Source organism: Quercus lobata, chromosome 1 (genome assembly GCF_001633185.2).
Source record: "Quercus lobata isolate SW786 chromosome 1, ValleyOak3.0 Primary Assembly, whole genome shotgun sequence".
NCBI lineage: Eukaryota > Viridiplantae > Streptophyta > Magnoliopsida > Fagales > Fagaceae > Quercus > Quercus lobata.
The window spans coordinates 50703093-50725992 of record NC_044904.1 but is presented as its reverse complement, the minus strand read 5'-3'; the positions used below and the strand labels follow the sequence as shown (position 1 = coordinate 50725992).

Below are 22900 nucleotides of genomic sequence, written 5' to 3'. Positions count from 1 at the left end.
TTCTGTCGATTCTTTTTAATCTTGTATTTCTATGTATTTTATGTTTTCGGAGATGTAGAAGTGTAGCAAAATTTTACATTTAATTCTGGTTTTAACATAAGTGGGTTACAAAATATTAACCGAGCTCATCTAAGATTAGTAAATCTAAGATTAGTAAAGTTTCAAATCGTTTGCTTAAATTTCCCGTTGGGAAGTTGTAATTTCTCCTAAATAAAAACGCCTATAAAAATTAAAAAAGAGAAAAAAGAAAAGAAAAGCAATACTCCCCAAATCCGTTTCCTTCATCCTTACACAATATCACAAATATTCCAAAAATTGCTTGCATTCACACACATTTTTGAGTGGAGAGATAATCTTCTAATCAATCAATCAGGCGTGTTTCATTCATTCTTGAATCACTGTGTTGTGTTAGACTTTAAAAAATATATATGGAGGATTGTCATCATCATCGCCACAGCTCCGCCTCCTCCTCCTCATCTGCATCCCTCGATCTTCGACCTCAACCTTCCGCCAACGTTGATGTCTCTTCTGCGTCCCACGGTATCAAATTTCTACTTTATTACCTTCCTGTTTCTAGTTTTAAATCAATTACATTTTTTAAATGCCTCCCGTAACTCGTTTCCATTTTTTTTTTCTCTTTTATTTATCAAATGTTTAAGAATTCTTAATTCTCTAAATTTGTATACATTCCTGATCACTTACATATTGAATGTGACAATGGTATAATTGAAATAATCGCCATAATCTTGGTTTATTTATTTAAATTTTCATGATCAAATTCGTCCTTTTTTTTTTTTTGGGTTGGGTTTTACACTTCTCCTTATTAATTCTCTAAAATTTAGCATTTCTGAGTTAATCCTGTTATTAATATATGTACACACACACACACAGAGTTAATTCTCTAAAATTTAGTATTTCTAGATAGAGTATAATTGAAATAATTGTGATAATGGTGGTTATTTGTCCTTTGTTTGCAAAATTTGAAGCATGACTTTAAGTATATTTAAATGGTCAAATATGTAGTTTGTGTTGTGGTTTGTCTTCTCTTTAATCTTTTTTTTTTTTCCTGATTTTAAAACATTTCTGAGTTTTCTGTTTTGGAATTACCAATATGGAATGGGTACAATTGAAATTAATGGAATGATTGATTGCGGACGTTTTGTCTATTGGACAGAATTTGAAGTTATCTTTGTGTTTTCGGTGCCACTGTCTCCTGTGGTTAGTTGCTTCTTTTATTCACTAATTACAAATGGGTAGCGATGTGGGAACTGAACTGGGAAAGGAACGGTTGTAATTAATACAATGATGAGGGTCATTTTTATTTTATAAGAAAAATGTGAAGCATCTTAGGTAGTGACATTAGAACTAATATTAAAGAGTGTGTGTGTGTTTAATAGTTATTATATCTCCCTTTTTTTTGTTGCTAAAGTACACTTTTAGTCCTTAAAGTTTCGGGTTGTTTTTCATTTTCAAAATTTTGCTTAATTGAAAACAGAATCAAATATGGAAATGTTAAAATGAAAATTTTAAAATGTAAAAGGCCAAAATGAAAAACAACCCCAAACTTTAAGGCCAAAAGAGTACTTTAGTCTTTTATTTATTATTTTATAAATATATATTTCCATTGTCTCTTACTAGTTAGATAATATATATTATGCACACATTCCATGTGATTTAATGCAATTCTATTGACAACCTTGGATTTCAATTTTTTTTTTTCTAATCACATCTCTTGTGGCATCCAATTGTTTTAATCAACTTTTTACATCTATCTCCAATAAAAATCATTAATGAAAATTATTCACATGAGAATTATTGAATACCAAAGGCGTGTTATGAGAGAGAGAGAGAGAGTATGCATGGTTGTGAGGATCTCATATGGTTAATTTTCATGGTTTTACAAGTAAGTTGATGGAATTGGAAGTAGTTGATTAAAATAACTGGATTTCACAGGAGGTGTGATTAAAAAAGTTGAAAGCGTAAGAGGTATCATTAGAACTGCATCGACAAGAGTTTTGTAGCTTAGTGGCATTGCCCGGTGTCTTTTAAAAGGATAACCAAGGTTCAATTCCCCCTATTTCACTTGTTTTTTTTTGATAAGTAACGTAAAAAATTTTATTAGAAAAAAACCAAGTACACTGGAAGCCCTATTTCACTTGTTGTCACAATTGAATTTTCCAAAAAAAAAAAAAAATTATTAGAACTACATTGAACCATAAGCTATACGCTAATTAGGTATTCTATTCTTTCCCATGAATTGTCTAAAATTTAATTTTTGTTGAATTCTGAGTTACTCAGTTTTCAATTAGAATTTATAGATATAAGGCTAGGGTCAAATGTGATGATTTTGGCTGTGTTTTTATTTATGGATAAATATTTATAGAATTTAAATTATTTATATGATTACATACAAGAAGTAATAATTTTCTGTTTTTGAGGTCACTGTGCCTCATGGTCTTATGTTGTGTGTGTGTGTGTGTGTGTTTTTTTTTTTTGATAAGTAAGATATATTGATATCAAAAGGGAAACACCCTAGTACACAGGGAGTGAACAAGGGGACAACAAATCAAGAACAAAAATTGCAAGAATCTAGGAAATCAATAAAAGAAGGGAAAGATTTGTTTTGCAAAGCAAACAACCAATCTTATGTTGTTGTGTGTTATTCGCCTTCCATTCATTAGATATAAATGTGGGAAGCCTGTGGTTTTAATCAATGGGATGGTTGCGGTTATATGTTTGAATAATAATTAGAAGCATTTTAGGCTTTAGGATGTATTAGAATTTTAATTTATGAATTTGCTTTGCTTAGGGATTACTGAGAGTAATTCATCAACACAAAGTGTGCCTGGGGAAGTGTTGGCTGTTGGAAGATCAGATGCGAGTTCAAGTTCGAGTTCGAGTGAGCTTAGTAAGTCCAAGCAAAATAGCAGGCTTGGAGTGTTGGCAACGAAGTTTTTTGATGAGAAAATTCCACTCAAGAAGAAGGTTTGATACATAAATAAATTTTAACTCATGCTTTTGCAATTTGGCATCATACTCATTTAGCGTTTTTTTTCTTTGAATTTAGTGCTTAGGTAGGTGACATATCATATATGTTTCTTACTTGATTTAAATTAATGGTTATTGATTGATATGGGTTTAAGACTATATACATGTATTACCTTAGCTGGAGTACTTATAATAAAACCAAACCAATAGATATGCAATCGAGTGGGTTGTATATTCACGTTATCCTTGTTATAGCATTTATGTGTTTTATGTTAATAGGAGGTGAAAATTTTCCTAAAGTATAACTGACTACAAAACCACTTAATGGCATATTGTTCCAATGGACGGATATAGTCCAAATATTTGGTGTAGTTAAACTAATTTTTTTTGAACCTAAATAATTGTTGTTGGACTTATTTTTGCTGCCATGTTTTGTTTTCCTTATGTTTTAGTCCATCGTATGTTCATGATTATATTTTGTTACCTATTATAATTCTTTCTCCCACTTATCATCTCTATGCGAGCATTATTCCCTCTTTAACTCAGCACTTTATAGATAGACATTTTTATTAGAATGTTTTAAGGTCCTACCATACCTTTCCCAAAAAATAAAATAAAATAACATTAGTCAAACCAAAGGAACTCGCACAAATGGTATTTGAGTACCATCTAGAAAAGCTAACTGGATAAATTAGGCAGGGATCACCCACTCAAGTCTGGGGTCTTACAAATTGTAATATGTTAAGAGATTTCACTGATTCACTTCTTTTTTGTGTGTAATTATCATTATTATTATTGGTAATTCTTTTAGGTTACGGAATGCTCACCATCTTGAGTAATTTTTATTTTTTACTTATTAAAAAAAAACACTCATTCACAATCTTTTTTGATATTTGAACAAGATTAATATAGGAGAGTTGGTGAACATTGGACATACACACACACACACACGCACACATATCCATAATATGTATGTATGTATGCTTGTTTGTGCGCATGTATTGTGTATGCCTGTTTTTATGTATGTGTATGCATGTATTGAAGTTCTACCTATTGTTTGTAATTTCATGGTTTTGTACCATAGTCTCTGGATATTGACAATCCTTGAAAAACTCTGCAGCTTAAATGGTTAAAACGAGTTCCTATGGTTAAAGATGACGGGACCATACAATTTGAAGTTCCAGGAGATATTGAACCCAAAGCTCTTGATTTTGGTACTAGAGTTGTTTATAATGAAGCTGCTGATGCAGAACCTGTTGACACAACTGAGGTTCAAGATATACCTCCGCTGCAAATTGTGATGCTTATTGTTGGAACACGAGGAGATGTACAGCCCTTTGTTGCCATTGGAAAATGTTTGCAGGTTATTATTATTTTCAGTTTTTCATGAGCCCATTAATAGGTCTGATAGGAGAAACAATAAAAACAAGTGAAGTTTGGAGATATAGCCACTCTTCTACTGGTTGCAACTGCACTTCATGTCATGCATCATCTTTTAGTGCATGATGCAACTGCATGTGAACTTAAATAAGTTTGTTGCCATGTGTGTTGCTGATTGGTGGGGTCTTAGCATGAATATGCACCCCACATATGAAGGGCATGTACATTGGAAATGGATGTTCCCCCTTTTCTTTTTGGCCTAGGGAGGATTGGAGATTTGAAATGTTGCTGTCACTTTACTATAATTGTGACTCCTTTCAGTATTGCTGAAGAGCTGGTGAGGCTTTTCTAATGATGCTGTTGAGATTTTAATTATCCAACTTAATACTTGTTTGAATTGCTTTAGCAATTTAGTTCTTTATCATTAAGTTTAATGCTCATGCTAGCTATTTGCTATTCTCATTATTTTTTGTTATTTTTTCTTTTTTCTTTTATGATTTATAACTTACACCATGCATGTGACGGGTTGTGATAAAACCATTTGAGTTAAAGGCTATTATTATTTTTTTCACTTAGGGAAAACCACAATAATAAGCTATCTACTTTTTTTGTTTTTGTTTTTGTTTTTTTGAGAGAGTTTCAACCTATGTCGTTTGCTCCTGATGAATAGCTTTTTATCATAAGACCAATACACCAATTAGTTTTTGGTATAGGCAAAGATTAAATCCCAGATCTCTTATTTAACCGTCAGAAATTTTACCGGTTGAGCTAACTGGAACCCACAATAAGCTATCTACTTAGTATTTGTTTTTGTTTTGATCATAGCTTGTAAAATAAAAAATTGTTTCAAACCTAGAACACATATAACTAGACATTTTAGACTACATGAATTTTACTTTAGTTAGGCTTCACATGTGGGCCCATAAAATAAATATTGAATAGATGAATTACTAACAAATTAATCTTCCATGGTTGCATCAACTTTTAATGGTTGAAAAATGAGGCAAAAAAGGTTGCATTGGTATATGTTCCATGGGGTGAGTGGTTAGAGATTGAGGCAATTCCTTAAGGCTTTCTAACGTGGGCTATGAGAAAACTAGGCCAGAAGTTGTGGGAAGAGGAGACAATCCAGAATCAGGGCTAGAGTTTTTGGGCTTTGGTTTAAGAAGAATAAGGGCTAGGCCTAATATGTTATGAAGTGGGTGGGAACTTTAAAACTACTCATGAGCCCATGTAGCAGGCTGGACCTTTACCTGGATCTGACAAAAAAAAAAAAAAATTTTTGAAGCTTTTGAAAGTTACCCTAGGGAGAAAAATTTATTACATCCCTCCCAAAGATGGAGCTCATTTTCTATGAAGGCTTAGATAACCAATTGATGTGCAAAGGGATGAGGATCAGGGGAAGATCATGCTAGAAAAGTTTATAGAAGTCTTGGCTGAGGTGATTGGTATGATTGACAGGATTGGCAAAAACCTGGGAATTTGTTTAAAGGATTGGTAGAGTCTACGGTTATTTTTGGCAGTTGAAGATTCCATAGTAACTCCACAAAGTAGTGTAGGGCTGAGAAAGCAGCTATTGAAGCAAAGGAAAGCAGGTCAAAGGGAGTTGAAAAAATTATCTTGATCTTTGAATTAAGATAATGGTGCAACAAGTAGGAAAAAAAGGAGGGTGATAACAAAGTTATTATGAAACTGAAAATAGTGTTGGCGGAATAGAGATGGGGATAACAGGATATGGATCAGAAACCTGTTGAGAGAATGGAAGGCACATAGAATTTGTCTCCAAGGAACAAAAATGGAGAACATGACAAGATGGCAGTATATTTCTGCTGTAGGATAGATGGGATGTGGATAAATTAAGGAGGTGGCAGGCAGCTATTTTATGTTGTGCGATTTTAAATGTGTTGAGGTTGGTTTCATTTGGGCGTTCTATGGGGTATAGGGTTTGAATGCTAATTTGGATGGATGGTTGATGTGGTGGGGTTTGTGGGATGTTTTGCGGTGTATTGGAGGTGAATTCAATGTCGTTAGATTCCCCTGTGAAATATTAGGAAGTGGACAGTTGACACTGGCAATGTGGGATTTTTCATATTTCATCATGAAGCAAGGCTTGGTGTATATTTCTTTTGAAGGAGAAATATTCACTTGGTAATAGACGAGTCTCCAACCATGTCGAGAATTGACAGTTTTTTGGCCTTTACTGTGTGGGAAGAGCATTTCAATGATGCAAGCCAAAAGATAACTTTGACAGTTCTATTGGACCACTCTTATATTGATGCAGGAGAATTTAAGCCTAATGGCAAGAAGACCCCATTATTTCCAATTTGCTGGCCCATTTACCACAAGAGCGGCCTTTTATTTCTTTAAGTTATGTTTTGTTATTATCATATCTTTAGTATTTTAAAAGTTCATGTGACATGAAATTGGACGGTTACAACTTAATTGCAATGTGTAAGATGAAGGGTTAGGATTCTATGGTTAGTAAAAGCTATTATAAATAGCCTCGTTTCAGTCATTTTAGGTGCTTTATGAAATTTTAGATTTGAAAATTTCTTGATCTCTTTGAGACTAGAAACTGATATTTGATTTTTCCAACTTGAATCTTATAATCTTTTTCTTTGCTTTAATCTTCTTCTTGTTGTGATTTCTTCTTAAACCCTTCTTCTACACTAGATCTAATTTCTCACCTCAATTATTATTAGAGCAAAAGAGCCTAGATCTAAGCTACAAAATTGAGATATGAGTCAAAGGTTGCAATTTTAAGTTATGATTGGTTATGGTAGGGGTCGTGGGCATAGAGGAAATCAAGGGCAACAAATAGAGATGGTAGAGATGAGTCATGTGATTGAAGATTTATCATGAGTTGTACAATCTCTTTAGTGGTGGGAAGCAGTGGGAGCCCGTATGGAGATTTGGAAGGTGACTGTGAACCCCTGGACATACTAGAAGATGATTTTGAGCATGAGAATGATGATATAAAAGATGAGAACTCCTTTCAAGATGCTGAATTCATAGAACATGCAACACAAGGTAGATTGGAAGATTGGTTGGTGTCTGCAGTTGTGTTACAACAACGACAACCAAAGCCTTAGTCCTAAAATTCTTTTTTGGCTATTGATCCTTAACAGATTAATTAGGGTTAGTCACATGTATTATTTTCCTTCATCCTATTCTATCTAAAGTCATATGCTTTGTAGTTCCTTAATTGACATATCCTTTTTTAACACTTCTATGATTGTGATTTTTGGTCTTCCTCTACCATTTTTTGTTCCCTTAACCTCAATTTGGATCAACTAACTTTTTCTTACTGGTGCATTGGTTGCTCTCTTCTGAGTATGAGGAAATCATCTCAAGAGACTCTATCTCATCTTATCATCAATAGGGGCTACCCCAATCTTGAAGAGTATTCCTTATTTCGAATCCTATCTTTCCATGTATTTTCACTTATCCATCTTAACATTCTCGTATCAGCTACACTCATTTTATGAATATTCTGCTTCTTAACGGCCCAACATTTGGCACTATAGAGCCTGGTTGGTTGTATAGCAGTCTTATGAAAATTTCTCTTTAACTTGATAGGTGTTCTATGATCGCACAATACTCATGTATGGGATTCTCTACCAAACTATGTATGATGTCTACTTTGATGATAATGATTTAGAGGTGAGTACTTCAATACATATTAAAGAAACTATTCAAGAGAGTGATGCACACCAAGTGTTCAATGCAAGTCTTAAGAGTGATCTTTTGGATGTGGAAGGTTTGCATACTGCATACACATATTGATATGAATAACCCAATGATGCTTGATGAAGTTCTCAAGAGAAGAATTTTAGTGCAGATTGATACTTTCACGTGGTAAAACGTGATTTTTAATCAATCTTCTATTGGTATAATCAATAATGGTGTTAACGTTGTAGCACGAGAATCTTTCCTTTTAATGAAAATAAAGATACAAGATTTGATAATGTTTGGGAAGAATTCAAGGAGCGAGACTTAATTCGACAATATTCAAGAGATGTAAGGGTGAGGTTGAACTAATTTTTGAAAGAAACTTGTATGGTGCTAGATGATAGTAATTTATTATAGTAGATGAGAAATTACCATTGGTGTTGTACGTGTAAGTTGGAAGGGGAATTAGTGGATCATTTACTTCTCTGTTGTAACTTTGTTCATGAACCATGGACCTTGGTGTCAATTTTTTTGGGAGTTTAATTGGGTTATGCTGTAAATGGTTCTTGGTCTCTTGCAGTGCTGCAAAAGAAGATTTGGACAACAAGATGCGATAGATATTTGAAAGTCCATTCCCTTTTTTTTAAGTGATGTTTTTGGAGAGAAGAACAAAATGAGCAAATGTTTTGAAGGAAGGAAGGGAGATTTAAATTATGAGATTGAAGAATGTATTTTTAAGGAGTCTACACAAATGGACAAAGGCCATGAATCCTTCTCCCTCTAGTTTTCTTGTTTTTCTAGTTATTTTAAGTTTTAGGCCATAATTTCTTTGTACTTTAGTATTATCTCTTGTGCACACTAGAGCACTACCCATGTCTCTTCACTTTTATTAATGAAAATGATTATTATTTGTCAAAATTTTTTACTAGCCTTGCATCTGCTATAATGGACTCTTGGTCATCATATAGGTTCCTACGTATTTGTTGTATATTTTGAGTGACATAATGAACATAAGATGCTTAATTTGGCTGTAAAGCGGAAGGTTGGGTATTTAGAGTAAAGTATATAGTTTGCTGATCTGTTTATCAATGTTGCATTATATCGAAATTGAAATATTCTTATGAATTCCTTAAAAAATGGCTCAATAAGGTGTCTTATTTTTAATTATTCCTAGTGCCATATTTTACTTATCAAAAAAAAATTATTCCTAGTGCCATATTTAACTTGCCATAAAAAGAAAAATATTTCTAGTGACATAGAGTTTATGCATGCAGATGATGAAAACTTTTCATCATACTGTAAATTAGAACCACATACCCTACAGGCAATATGAGTTGATGGAAACTTTGCATGCAGGAGCACGGCCACAGGGTTAGACTAGCAACTCATGCTAATTTCAAAGATTTCGTCTTGACTGCTGGGTTGGAGTTCTATCCTTTAGGTGGAGATCCAAAAGTTCTTGCTGGTTGTAAGTGTTCCTATCCTACTTTCTTGTAAGTCCTACTTGTTTTGACAAAGAAGTCCTACTGTGTGATGCATAATACACAATGATTAGGAGCACAGCATCATAAATATCTTTCGTGTGAAACAATTCTACAAAATGCATTGTGGATGATATTATCTTTGAAGGATGTGTTTCAAGTAATGTTTTGACTACCGCCTTTATGCAGTAGGTATCAATAAGAATATGGCTACTGTTATACCTGGACCTTCATTTCATCCTGTTGTACTAACAACATGGAATAATATAAGGGTATGGCTACTGGACACCTCTAATGGTAGAAATTTATTGAGAAGTTAAAAAATGCAGCAGCTGTCCATGTAACTGCACTTGGGACTTCTACCATAATCTATGCAACATAGACCATAACTAAGAATTATTACTGTTTCAATAATATTGAGAATAATGCAGGATAAAATACTAGATAAAGGATTTATACATTACTGAATCAATCAAGATTGCTGGCACATTTACTGTGCTGTGGCAATTGGCAGGTTCTCTAAATCATGGCTTCTATCTGGAATCCTTGTTTTTCTGTCTCTGGTCAAGAAGGAAAAATGAGTCATAGGATATAGATCAAAGACTTCCTTTAAAGAAAATCTAGAGCGGGATTAGCAAGGAATGCTGTTTTTGTTGCAAACATTGGCAAATCTTCAGATAATTCAAAAACGTAGTAAGAAATACTGTTAGAAACTGTACAGGGTCTAGATAAACCCTGCAATGCTATGGAAGGAAGGTGCTCTTTGGACTTGAGCAGTTACTGATTTCGTGTTCGGTAACTTGATTCTTGGAGCTATACATCTTTTGTTGGCTTTTCATGGGAATTGTTATATCTAGACTGTGTCACTTTAGAAATCAATTTAGTACTAAATATTGTAGTCAAAGGTGAGCCAGGCGCTTGCCTAGGCTCCTGCGTGAGGTGGGCCGCCTTTAGTAAGGTGACACCTTAAGCCATGAAAAAGGCGCTAAGGTGAGAGCCTCAGTATTTTATTTATTTTTTATTTTTTAAATTTATTATTTATTATTTTTATTAATAATTTTAAATTTTTTATAGAAGGTTATTGTAATTGTAAAACCTATTATTAGATTAATTAATTTAAAAAGGCATGTTATAAAACCTATTGTTAATTAAACTTATTTACAAAAGTTTGTTGTCAAACTTGTTAGATTAATTAATTTATATAGAAGATTGTTGTAGAATCTATTGTTAGAATAAGTAATAGAGCCTAAAGCATGTTATTCCTACTTTGAAATAATTTGATAGACCTAGTTTTTTCATGCAACACATTGATAAATCCTTCATTATAATATTTCAAATATTTCAATACACTAGGTACATATGATTTAATTTCTATATGTATAATAAATATTTTAAGAATTTGGCGACTCGCATTTCTCGGGCTAGCACCTTTTGTCGTCTCACGCCTCAGGTGATACAAGGCCTTGGTGCCTTAAGGTTGGCTTTTGCCTTTGAGTAAATTTAAATTGAGCTAATTATATACTTTTTTACCCCCCATATTTTCTCTTTCCATGACTCTGTTGGGATACTTAGTTCAGTGACTTTAGTCTAATGTATAATTTTTTCATTAGCCAATTATAAGGGTATATTTATAATTTACATGTTAATGACTATTCAAGAGTATTAAAATAAATGAGAGGGTAATCAGAAACCCTAACACAGTGTATGAAATTTACGAATCTACTTCAATTTCATAAAGTTAATTCTGGTACTTTTAAACTTCCCAAACTTGATGCTTGTGGTTATGTTAATAACGGACAGATTTATGGTTGGGCTCTTTAAGCATTAATATACATTCATACATACATATATGTGATTGCATAGGCCACTGGTTCAAATTGGATTGGTGTAGAGCCTGCCTAGTGAAAAAGAGGGGCATCGGTTCTGAGCTTGAATGAATGAAATGAATTTCACCAATGAGCTTTCACTTAAATGGAACCTCCTCTCATTTACGAATCTACTTCAATTTCATAAAGTTAATTCTGGTACTTTTAAACTTCCCAAACTTGATGCTTGTGGTTATGTTAATAACGGACAGATTCATGGTTCGGCTCTTTAAGCATTAATATACATTCATACATACATATATGTGATTGCATAGGCCACCGGTTCAAATTGGATTGGTGTAGAACTTGCCTAGTGAAAAAGAGGGGCATCGGTTCTGAGCTTGAATGAATGAAATGAATTTCACCAATGAGCTTTCACTTAAATGGAACCTCCTTTCCTTGTTCAAATGAGGTGGAGGGTGAAGTTATCAGTTTAAGACCTATTGGGTGTATGCGTAAGTTACCAATAGAAAGAATATCTGAATTTTATAGTGTCTATTCCCGCCCCCCCCCATGTAGGAAAATATCAAAATGGATGCAACAAAATTGAAGAACAAAAAAAATAAAAATATTGTTAACCTAGAGAAATGGCTTGCTTGGAGTCAGCACCTAGCAAGGGAGAACAACCTAGGAGTTAGCACCAAAACATAACAAAAATTTCAAGAGAATTTTTTTTAATCAATCAAACTTGTCTACATAAGAGTACAATCACACATGTATGTAGACTACTAAAACTAAATCCTAATTCTAGTTGATGGAGGAAAGTCAATTGTTAAATTCCAAAAATAACCTTGACTCTTAAAAGTACAGTTGACTCTTTCTTTTCAACCTTGTAGTTTAGTTCACATCAAGTTTTGTTTTGTTTTTTATGCAGATATGGTCAAGAATAAAGGTTTCTTACCATCTGGGCCTTCAGAAATATCAATCCAGAGAAATCAACTCAAGGACATTATATACTCTTTACTTCCTGCATGCCAGGATCCCGACCCTGCTACCAATATTCCATTTAAAGCAGATGCATTAATTGCCAATCCCCCAGCATATGGTTAGCTTTCATCACTTGTTTTAATTCTCCATGTGTTATGAAATCAAGATTTTAAAAAAAGTGGTAATTTGTCTTTCCAAAAAAAGAAGAAGAAAAAGTGGTTGTTAATTAATCTAGTTTCTTGATTAGTAAGTTATATGGACATTCAGTGGGTTTATAACCCACGATCTTAACAGTAAATTTTTTCCCACAGTTTCAGTTCATCAGCTGTCTTCATTTTTGTACATCACTTGAAGTCATTCAATTGACTGTTAAATTGTACAAATACTTGTTCAGGACACACTCATGTTGCTGAGGCGCTAAAAGTACCACTTCATATTTTTTTCACGATGCCATGGACGTAAGTCTTGTTTGTTTGGAACTTTGGATAAGCTTAATGCTAAAAATATCTATTAAATAACTAGTTTATCCTTGATAAAGTGTTTCATCTTATGTGTGTTTTTTTTTTTTTTTTTTTTTTTTTTTTTTTTTTTTATTCCTTTGAGAAACATGATTTAAAAATTGTTATTCTCTTGCATTGTTTATTTGTTTATGTGTGAACTTATCACACACACACCAACTTAAATTGGGAATATTCCTATGAATTGCATGATGATATTTGATTGCTCTTTTTCTTTAATTATTTTTTTTCAGGCCTACTAGTGAATTCCCCCACCCTCTATCTCGTGTTAGGCAACAAATTGGATATAGAGTGAGTATCTTTTAGTACTTTTCTTAATCCTTATTGCTTTTGATTTATCTTGAACCAATGCTTCACTGGTTTTGTATATTTTATAAATCAAGTTACATTTGTTTTTGCAGCTTTCTTATCAAATTGTTGATGCATTAATTTGGCTTGGAATACGAGACATGATTAATGAGTTTAGGAAGAAACAGCTAAAGTTAAGACCAGTTACATATCTCAGCGGATCCTATAGCTCTCCTCCTGATATACCCTATGGATACATATGGAGTCCTCATCTAGTTCCCAAACCGAAAGGTGATATGTTCAACATTTCCATTACACTTCTAGTCTCTAGTTGACTGTTATATCTTGTGTTGCAATTGTTGCGATTATATGTTGGATTAATTGTTTAGGATGCAATAGATCAAGTGTACAAGATATTTTTATTTTTTAATTTACTATTTATATATAACCATCTTATGCTATTTTTATTGTTCCAAACGATCTAAAAACAAAGCACCATAATTGAAAAGCCTTCTCACAATGAAGCAACAAATGATCTAGAGTCTCCCTACAAAAATGACACATAACACACCAGACAACAAAGTCAAGACCCCTACGCCTCAAGTTATCACCTCTAGGAATCTTATCCCAAGCTACGGTCCAAACAAAAAATGAAACACGTTGAGGTGCTTTAACTTTCAAACACCTTTCCTTGACACCTTTCCAAGGAAAGACTAAGGAGAAAGAACCTCTCAACTCCTTATAAAACGAACGAATATCAAAATCCTCATTCATCTTCAGCTACCCTCTCATACGACCCCCACTTTCCAAAAAAAGTATATTGGTGATGCAGGAGGCAGTGAGAATGATTTATTATATTTTATTTGATTTTATGTATCAAGGGAAATTATGTAATATCTTAATATTCTCGAATGGACTGTGCTTATAGTCCATTGACTCTTATTTTAGTTTTATTTAAGCTTAGTTATTTAGTTTGGGTTTAGTAATAAAGCCCAAGGAGTCCAGGTCCAAGTTTATTAGGGTTTTATGAAATTCTAGTTCTACTAGGATTAGGTATTAGTCTTCTATTTAAAGAGTTGTAGTACTTTCTATTGAGGTGGTTAATGATTAATATTTTCAGAATTTAAGAGTTATGAAACTTTCTTTTATGGTTTGTGTGATGCAACCTTCTTTGAGGTGTGATGCTTAGGCAGACTAGGTGTGATTCTTAGATATTGAGGCCATGTTTGGTTCTCACTTCACACATATCTCAGTTCTCATATCTCAATTTTTATAACTCAAAATTCATTTTCATATCTCATATCTAATTTCCTATTTTTTCTTAAGAGATGGGACATTGTTAGCAACATACTAGCCGAATTACCTACTGAAAAGCTCAAAAACTGTTCCAACATAGCAGCTGCATCCAACATACGAATCAAAGCCTCCATGACAATATCAAAAAGGAGCAGAGATAATGGGTCATCTTGACGAACACCCGTAGTGCTTCCAAAAAAATCAACCGGAGTACCATTGATTAGAATAGAAAATTTGACAGTTGATATACTCCACATAATCCACCTCCAATTTTCTGAGAAGCCACATCACCTAAGCAAATACATAAGAAAATTCCAATTCACATGATCATAAGCTTTCTCAACATCCAACTTGCAAATAACCCCCGTCACCCCGTCTTCATCCTACTGTCTATACATTCAGAAGCAATTAAAACATAATCCAAAATTTGCCAACCTTTAACAAAGGCATTTTGAGAATCTGAGATAGGACTATGTGCCACCCTTCGTAAACGATTGGCCAAAACCTTAGATATAATCGTATACATCCCTCCCACCAAACTAATAGGACGAAAAGCCTTCACTTCCACAACATCAGATTTCTTAGGAATGAGGGCAAGGAAAGAAACATTAAAACTCCTTTCAAACACAGCTTGCTCATGGAAATTAGGAAGGACAGCCATAATATTTGATTTCAAAACGCTCCAGCAAGATTGAAAAAAAGCCATGGAGAAAGCATTTGGACCTAGTGACTTATCATCATTGAACCCACTAACCACCCCAAACACTTCATCCTCAAAAGGTCTATAAAACCACAAAGCATCTTCCTCAGAAATTCTTCCGAAGTCCACATCATCCAGAATAGGGCAATGACCCTCATTTTCAGAGTAAAGCCTTCTATAAAAATGAGTAATACACTCCGCAATGGATCCTTGGTTGGAAGACATCACCCCATCCACCATAAGCATATCAATATAATTAAACCGTCTGTGAGAGTTGGCCATACGATGGAAGAATTTTGTGTTCCTATCACCTTCTTTAATGCAAAAAACTCTTAATTTCTGCCTCCAACAAATTTCTTCCATCAACGTCATTTTTTCCAACTCTCCTCTAATTCTTTCCTTATCCAGCTTTTCCTCTACTGTAAGAACACAACTTTTCTCAACAGCCTCCAACCCTTGAAGATCACTCCACAACTTCTTCCCCTTTTCTTCTACATTACCAAACTCCTCCACATTCTATCTCTTGAGATCAATCTTCAGAGCCTTCAATTTATTTGCTAAAACAAAACTAGGAGCTTCATAAAAATGATAAGACTCCCACTAGGAGTGTATCCTTTCTACAAAACCCTCATCCTTTAGCCACATATTTTCAAACCTAAAAGGCCTCCTTCCTCTATGAAACTAGCTTATAACCTGCACAATGTGTGGGATACTTTTATTTATTACAAAATACATGGTAACTGAAAATATAAACATTTTATATTAAAATAATACGAAAAAAATTCAAATAATTACTTCCAAGAAAAAAACCTAAATTCAGGGAGTCTTTCATAGAGACTTCCAAATTTAATCTTGAAATTTCATGGTTGCTCAACAAAATTTTTAATTGACCTTTTAGAAAAAGATTTTAAAAATTCTGTAGTCTTTCATGGTGACTTTGTTTTTTGTAGAAGCAAATATAGGTGACTTCGATAGACAATAATTAAAAATTAAAGTATTATGATATTCAAATCCTGTAGTATTAATCCATGAAATGCATCAAACTATAGTAGTAAATAGTCTCACAAATTCTACACCATAGGAAAATGTAGAGTAACAAACAAAGAAATACAAGATAAAGAAATCATTGAGTTTCGCATAAATGCAAACCATTGATTCAGGAGATTTAAGAATGTTGTCAGATTGTCTAAGAAAAAATTTCCCTGTAATGTAATAAAGAAAAACATGAGACCGCAATTAGTTGTAATCAGGAATCAAAATTAAAACTAATATTCAGGATATATATTCTAAATACAATGAAAATCTGGCAATAGCATAATACAATTTAATTTAGTGTTGAAATCAATCAACTTCAAACTTTAATTGTATAAACTTATATCATAACAATTCTAAAATAGTTGTGTAGATCAACTTAACACAAAAAAAATTTCATAAAATTTTTTCAAAGGTCTGGGTCATTTGTATTTTCTAAATGTTGATGGACTTTTTTGTTTCCTGCAATGATTGACACTTTAATTAATTGGCGCTTCAAGAAATAGCATAATACATGCATATTGGCCATTCCTTTGGAGCAACTAAACCAAACATAATTATAAATGAAACTCTAGTAGAAGATGGTTCCAATTGTCAGTGGCGGCTCTAGGAATATTTTTTAGGGTGGTCACTAAGAAACTTAAATTATACAAAATTTAATAAAGAGACAACTTGAATATATCAACATTACAAAAAAAAAAAAAAACACGCAAATACATGAAATATTACAATTTTTTGTACTAGTAAAGAAAAAAAGACTAATAAGAGATAAAGTGGAAATTGAAAATGCTGACACAAGAATAATGAAGTGACTCCAACAATTTCATAATAAATCTTATGCAACAAGTTATTATTGGTGGGTAAAACATGTTAATATTGAGCTCAAATTATAATTAGTAACAGCTTACCACATAAAATTTATTGTGAATATATTGTGGATGTAACAATACTATTATTTTTGTTGAATTCAAATTCTTGTGATTCTTAGATCATGTTGTTTAACATTTTTATTAGGGTGGTCAAAATAAGTTAATATAGTATATAATTTTTTTTTTTGTAAGTATATATATACATTTTTTTCAAGTCAGGGTGGTCACTGAATAGATTAATTTAAACTAATTATTTTTATATATATTTTTTGCTAAGTATAAAATAAAAATTTAGCTAGTGAGGGTGGTCATAGGACCACCCTCACATGCAAGTGGAGCCACCACCGCCAATTTTTCCCATGACCATTCTCCTGTTTTTCCTAGCTTGTGTAGGACCATTTCTAATACACAAAGTTTGGAAATTATTTCGTCTTCCATGCCATTTTCTTTTGGTTCACTTCTCAAGCACTATCATCCGTCTTCTTTGTCATGCTACTCTTGCATTATATATATATATTCCTTTTTTCTACGATAACATTGTAAAGGATCAAAAGTAATTTTAATAATTTTTTTTTGTTACAAAGAGTACATATGTGAAAATCTGCATATGCTGTTTTTGATCTTTTAAAAAATAAAAATTATCAAGCATTAACAAATGAGAAAGACATTCATTTAAAAATAAAAGCAACAGAAGGAAAATTATGCTATCCTGACCTTTCAATTTAATTTAGTAACTCTTCTTGAACAATAACCAACTATCTTATCTACCTCTATGCTACTAAAAAAACAGGTGAAAAAAGAAAAAGAAAAAAAAGATATTGAAATTCATAAATCCTGATAAACATCAATGTAAAACAGGTTCTTCAAAATACAAATTGAGTTCGTATACACATTCCATCCACAAAAAATCTAGAAGTAAATTTGGTCACGTGCAAAATGATGTAGAGAATAATTAAGATGGTAGTGACCTGCATCACGGTGAACAGGAAAACTATGGTACTAAGGTTGTACTATGTTGTGAGTAAAATCACTTGGAGTACAAATATAATAGTAAGACTATTAACCACTATTCAATTGGCAAAACTGATCCACGTATCTTAGGAAACAGGATTGGAAGATTTGCAAGTTTTGGCAAGTAACAAAAAGTTGTTTTGGTCCTTTTGGAATTTTAATTGAACAATCTGGACTCAAGAGTCTACCAATTAGGAACAGCTACCACCTCAAGTTCATATCCAAATTCCATTGACTAAATGTTACCCATTTACTGACAGGCACAAAAATACACGCACACACACACGCACACGCACACGCACACGCACACGCACACATATTTTCATCAAGCTAATTTCTTCTTCATAAACTGCTTTTGTTATATATTCTTTGTAACATAGACTTTTATCTTTAATGAAAACATACAAACTTTTAAAATACCAAGACAAAGGAAGAGGTACAATGGAATTAAAAAGTGAAGTTACAGACTTTAAAAATAATAAGACAGACTTTACTTTTACAGGTCAATTTAATGCAGAAAAAAAGTTTAATTGAAACCAAATACTTAAAAAACAATTCTGACTAAATTATGCAGGGAAAAAACTAATCCAAACCTTTTACTCCATTGTATGGTGGCAAGAGATATCTGGTCACTTGTGTTAACATTATTTTGGAGTATCATTGGTAAAGCTGAATATGATGGTTCAGTTGTTGGCAAGGGAGATATGCACAAGTTATCATTTCTGATGTGAGATATGCCATAAAACTTCTCTGTTAAAGTTATTGTGTTCAATGCTAAATTGTTTTTGGTGTACTACCTCTATCTTGGTTCTTTTATCCTGAGCAGCAAATGTGATTCTGCTGTGTTATGTACTGATAAAATATATCTGAATTCTTTGGCAGATTGGGGACCTAACATTGATGTTGTTGGATTTTGTTTTCTTGACCTTGCATCAAATTATCAACCCCCAGATTCACTAGTGGAATGGCTTGCAGCTGGTAAAAAGCCAATCTATATTGGGTTTGGTAGTCTTGTGAGTTTCTTTTCACTATTTGTTCCTTTTCTTTTCTTTCTTTTTTTATTTATTATTTATTTTTGATGTGGGGGGGTGGGGAGTGATTTTGTAGTTTGGTAGACATGTAGCTAACCTTGATCAGTCTAACAAAGATCCATAGCTGACCCTAAAGTTTTTTTTTTTTTTTTTTGGGGGGGGGGGGGGTTGTTGTTATTTTATAGTTTGATGCAACATAAAATCCAACACTAGATATGGCCAACTTAAGGATATTTAATTATTCTTTTTTTAGTGAGATTTATTGTATTGAAGATTTTTTTTATTATATACAATAGTTTGAACGAGATTATTAGTTCATTTCATTTTGTAGTTTAGATTTATAATGGAGGGTTCAAAAAATTTGCCAAAGATATGTGGCTTGAAGTTACAAGGAGGCCTGACTATGTCTAATTAGCCAGAAAATTGTTTTTTTATCATCTTCAACAACAGATATGGGTGGGATTTGGAGTTTCTTTATAGAATCGAAACTTTTTCAATTGGTGGTAGAGGAAGGGGGAAGTTTTTTTGCTTTACAGATTTTTGAACGGGGTAAGTACTTCATGAAATCAGTATTTATGGGTAAGAAGGCAACACTGTGGTTAATGAATAATATTGAGTATAGCGTTTGTGGGATCAATCCAAAGCAATTCTTTACGTTTAGATATGGTGTTACTGCCTACACTTTGGAAAGGTGTTCCAATTCGTTTGGTCAATACTTATTACCGACTGAACTGAAAGTTGGCGGGCTAAGGAGGTCTATCATCATTCCTGAACGCAAGGCACAGTGCAGTTGGAAGGGTTTTGGGCTTGAGTTGAGAAGAATGTTGGAACCTAATCAATATGCGTTGGGGGTTGCAAAACCTACTGCACAACAACATAATGCAAAATCAACGCTTCAAGGGGGCTTCAGGCCTTGCAAAACCTACTGCACAAAAACATAATACAAAATCAACACTTCAATGTTCACGATTTTTTGCAGAGATGGTCAAAGGGCATGAGAAGTCAAGTAGTATAGTTAAAAGGCATGAGAAGTCAAGTAGTATGGGGACTACATGGCAGTCTATTGCCATTGATAAAGGCAAGAGTTAGATGGGGGTGACAGATGTGGCGAAACCGAATATTCCAAAGCCTGCTACGGTGGTGATGGATGACAATTCCGGTGATAAATCTGGTCTGGAAGCTGTGAGAGGTGCAGATGGGGGAGATTAGTACATTAAAGTGGACCTAATTTAGGGGAACAAATCTTGGAAGGAATTAGGAGGTGATTTCTGTTACAGTTTAGTTTGAATTCAAATTATTCTGATAATGGAAAGGTGCGAGAATTTAGGAATTCATGTTGGGTAGTGATGTAGCCACAGTCTATCCTTAGGAAAGCCAACCAACACACCCCCCCCCCCCCCCCCAAAAAAAAACTCTTAGGACTGACAGCCAGCCAGCCTCTATAAGCCAAACAACCAGCCACTCTTTCTTACCTCTTAGGACAGGCTGGCAGCAATTTATCTTGACTTCTTAGATCTGCCATTTATCCTCTTTAATTTCAGCTTTGACTTATGTGTTGACAGCCAGCTTAACTGTAACTTTTAACTAGTTTATTTCCTAGTAGTTAAAGATTATAAATAGGCTTGTTATGTAAGAGAAGAATCAGTTTTTATTTATTTATTTTTTTATGTAACTTTAACCTACTTTCAGACTTGGACTGAAACTCTATTTCTCCAGTCTCTCTGTAATTCCAGCTTTGATTCTTAATTCTAAGGGAATTCTAGTTAAGTTCTCAGTAATTTGATCTTGATTTTCATTAGGTTGGGAAAGGTTTGATTGTGGAGATGAATGAGGAAGGTAAGAGGCGAGTATCCTGGGAGGATAATGAAGTGGGGTTTAAAAATTTTAAATGGGTTTCAAGTGTGACCTCTAGTCTAAATTCAGATGGGCTAAAGGGATATATGGATTTGGGTCAAAAGCTATCGGGTCAAATAGGACCTTGTTTTAAATCTGGTGAAACTTCTAAAGCTCATGCGAGCTTTGTGCTGAAGCTTGCAACAACAGATCGAAGAGAGAAAGGAAGGGCGGTCTCTTTGAGGTTGTCGAGGGTGTTGGAGGTCAAATTCAACCTTATTTCTGATCGGCTTTGCTTATTCGGTGTATGATTGGTAGCGCTAGGGTCGTAAACATCGTTGGTTTATTCGAAATTTTGGTAGCATAGTTGCCCCTATTACTGATTCTTTGAAGAGAGGGAAATTTAGATGGGGTGGAGACGTTGACAATAGTTTCTCTATAATTAAAGAAAAATTAACTACAACTCCAATTTTGGCACTTCCTAATTTTGATAAGGTGTTTGGGTTGGAGTGTGATGTTAGTGGGGTTGGGATAGATTCTGTTCTTCCTCAAGAGGTTTGCCCCGTTGCTTTTCATAGTGAAAAATTAAATGAAACTAGACAAAAGTGGTCAACTTATGAACAAGAGTTGTATGCAGTTATTCGAGCCTTGAAGCATTGGGAGCATTACTTAATCCTGAAGGAGTTTGTAATTTTTTCTGACCATGAGTCATTGAAATATTTCAAGAATCAAAAGCACTTGAATAAAATGCAAGCAAGGTGGGCTTCTTACCTAGAACAGTTTGACTGTGTTATTAAACATAAATCTGGAGCTTCTAATAGAGTTGCTGATGCTCTAAGTCGTAGGGTCACATTGTTGGTTACTTTAAGAAATGAAGTGGTTAGCTTTGACTGTTTAAAGGAGTTATATGAACTGGTGAAGATTTTGGTGAAACTTGGGAAAACCTCCTATAGCAGCAATCTGTTGGTGACTTTCATATTTTGGAGGGCTACTTATTTAAAGGAAACTGGTTGTGTATTCCATCGATGTCCCTACATGAAAAGATTATTTGGAATCTGCATGGAAGTGGTCTTGCGGGCCATTTGGGGCATGACAAGATAGTTGCTAGTGTGGAGGAGAGGTATTACTAGCCCCAGTTGAAGAGGGATGTCGGGAATCTTGTTCGCAAATGTCATGTCTGTCAAGTTGCGAAGGGGCAATCCTAAAATACCAGTTTATATATGCCTTTACCCCACTCTTGAGAGAATATTTGGGAGGACCTAACTATGGGCTTTGTGTTGGGACTTCCAAAGGCTCACAGGGGTGTGGATTTTGCGTTTGTTGTTGACAGGTTTTCAAAGATGACGCATTTTATTCCTTGTTGTAAGACTTCAGGTAGTGCGCGTATTGCAAAACTATTCTTTCAGGAGATTTTCCGGTTGCATGAAGTTCCAAATTCCATTACTTCTGAGTTCTGACCGTGATTCAAAATTTCTTACTCACTTTTGGCTTACTTTGTGGAGGAGATTTGACATGAGCTTGAATTATAGTAGCACGGCACATTCTCAGACAGATGGGCAGACGAGGGTTGTGAACAGAACTCTGGGGAATTTAATTCGTAGCATTCAAAGCAATGGGATAATGCACTTGCACAAGCTGAATTTGCCTACAACAGTGCTGTCCATAGTTCTACTGGACGATCACCATTTTCAGTTGTTTATGGGAAGGTTCCAAAGCATGCATTGTACTTAGTCAAGTTGCCTAAATTTTCAGGTTTGAGTGCTGTAGCAAATAATATGGCAGAAAAGGTTCAGTCAGTTCAGGCAGAAGTTAAGAAAAAGATTGAGGAAACCAATGCAAAGTATAAGGCAGCAGCTAATAAACATCGAAGGCACAAGTTGTTTCAAGAGGGGGACACGGTCATGGTCATGGTTTTTCTATGCAAGGAGAGGTTTCCAATTGGCACCTACAACAAGCTGAAGCCAAAGAAATACGGTCCTCACAGAATTCTCAAGAAAATCAATGACAAT

General features: G+C 34.0%; 1 protein-coding gene across 4 annotated transcripts in view; it reads left to right on the top strand.

The window, feature by feature from the left end:
* Positions 1–213: 213 nt before the first annotated feature.
* The window catches only part of LOC115991848 (sterol 3-beta-glucosyltransferase UGT80A2-like), a 46118-nt gene continuing 23431 nt past the window's right edge, over positions 214–22900 (top strand). For 2 of the 4 annotated variants that reach the window (XM_031115805.1, XM_031115817.1), the window contains exons 1-9: positions 215–540; positions 2810–2985; positions 4109–4351; positions 9397–9508; positions 12261–12431; positions 12708–12771; positions 13065–13122; positions 13233–13410; positions 18910–19040. In XM_031115805.1, coding sequence (XP_030971665.1) covers positions 429–540; positions 2810–2985; positions 4109–4351; positions 9397–9508; positions 12261–12431; positions 12708–12771; positions 13065–13122; positions 13233–13410; positions 18910–19040 — 1245 coding nt within the window. In that variant the 5' untranslated portion in view covers positions 215–428. Of the gene's footprint in view, positions 541–2809; positions 2986–4108; positions 4352–9396; positions 9509–12260; positions 12432–12707; positions 12772–13064; positions 13123–13232; positions 13411–18909; positions 19041–22900 lie in introns of all 4 variants that reach the window. The other 2 variants (XR_004092350.1, XM_031115798.1) reach the window with 2 other exon arrangements.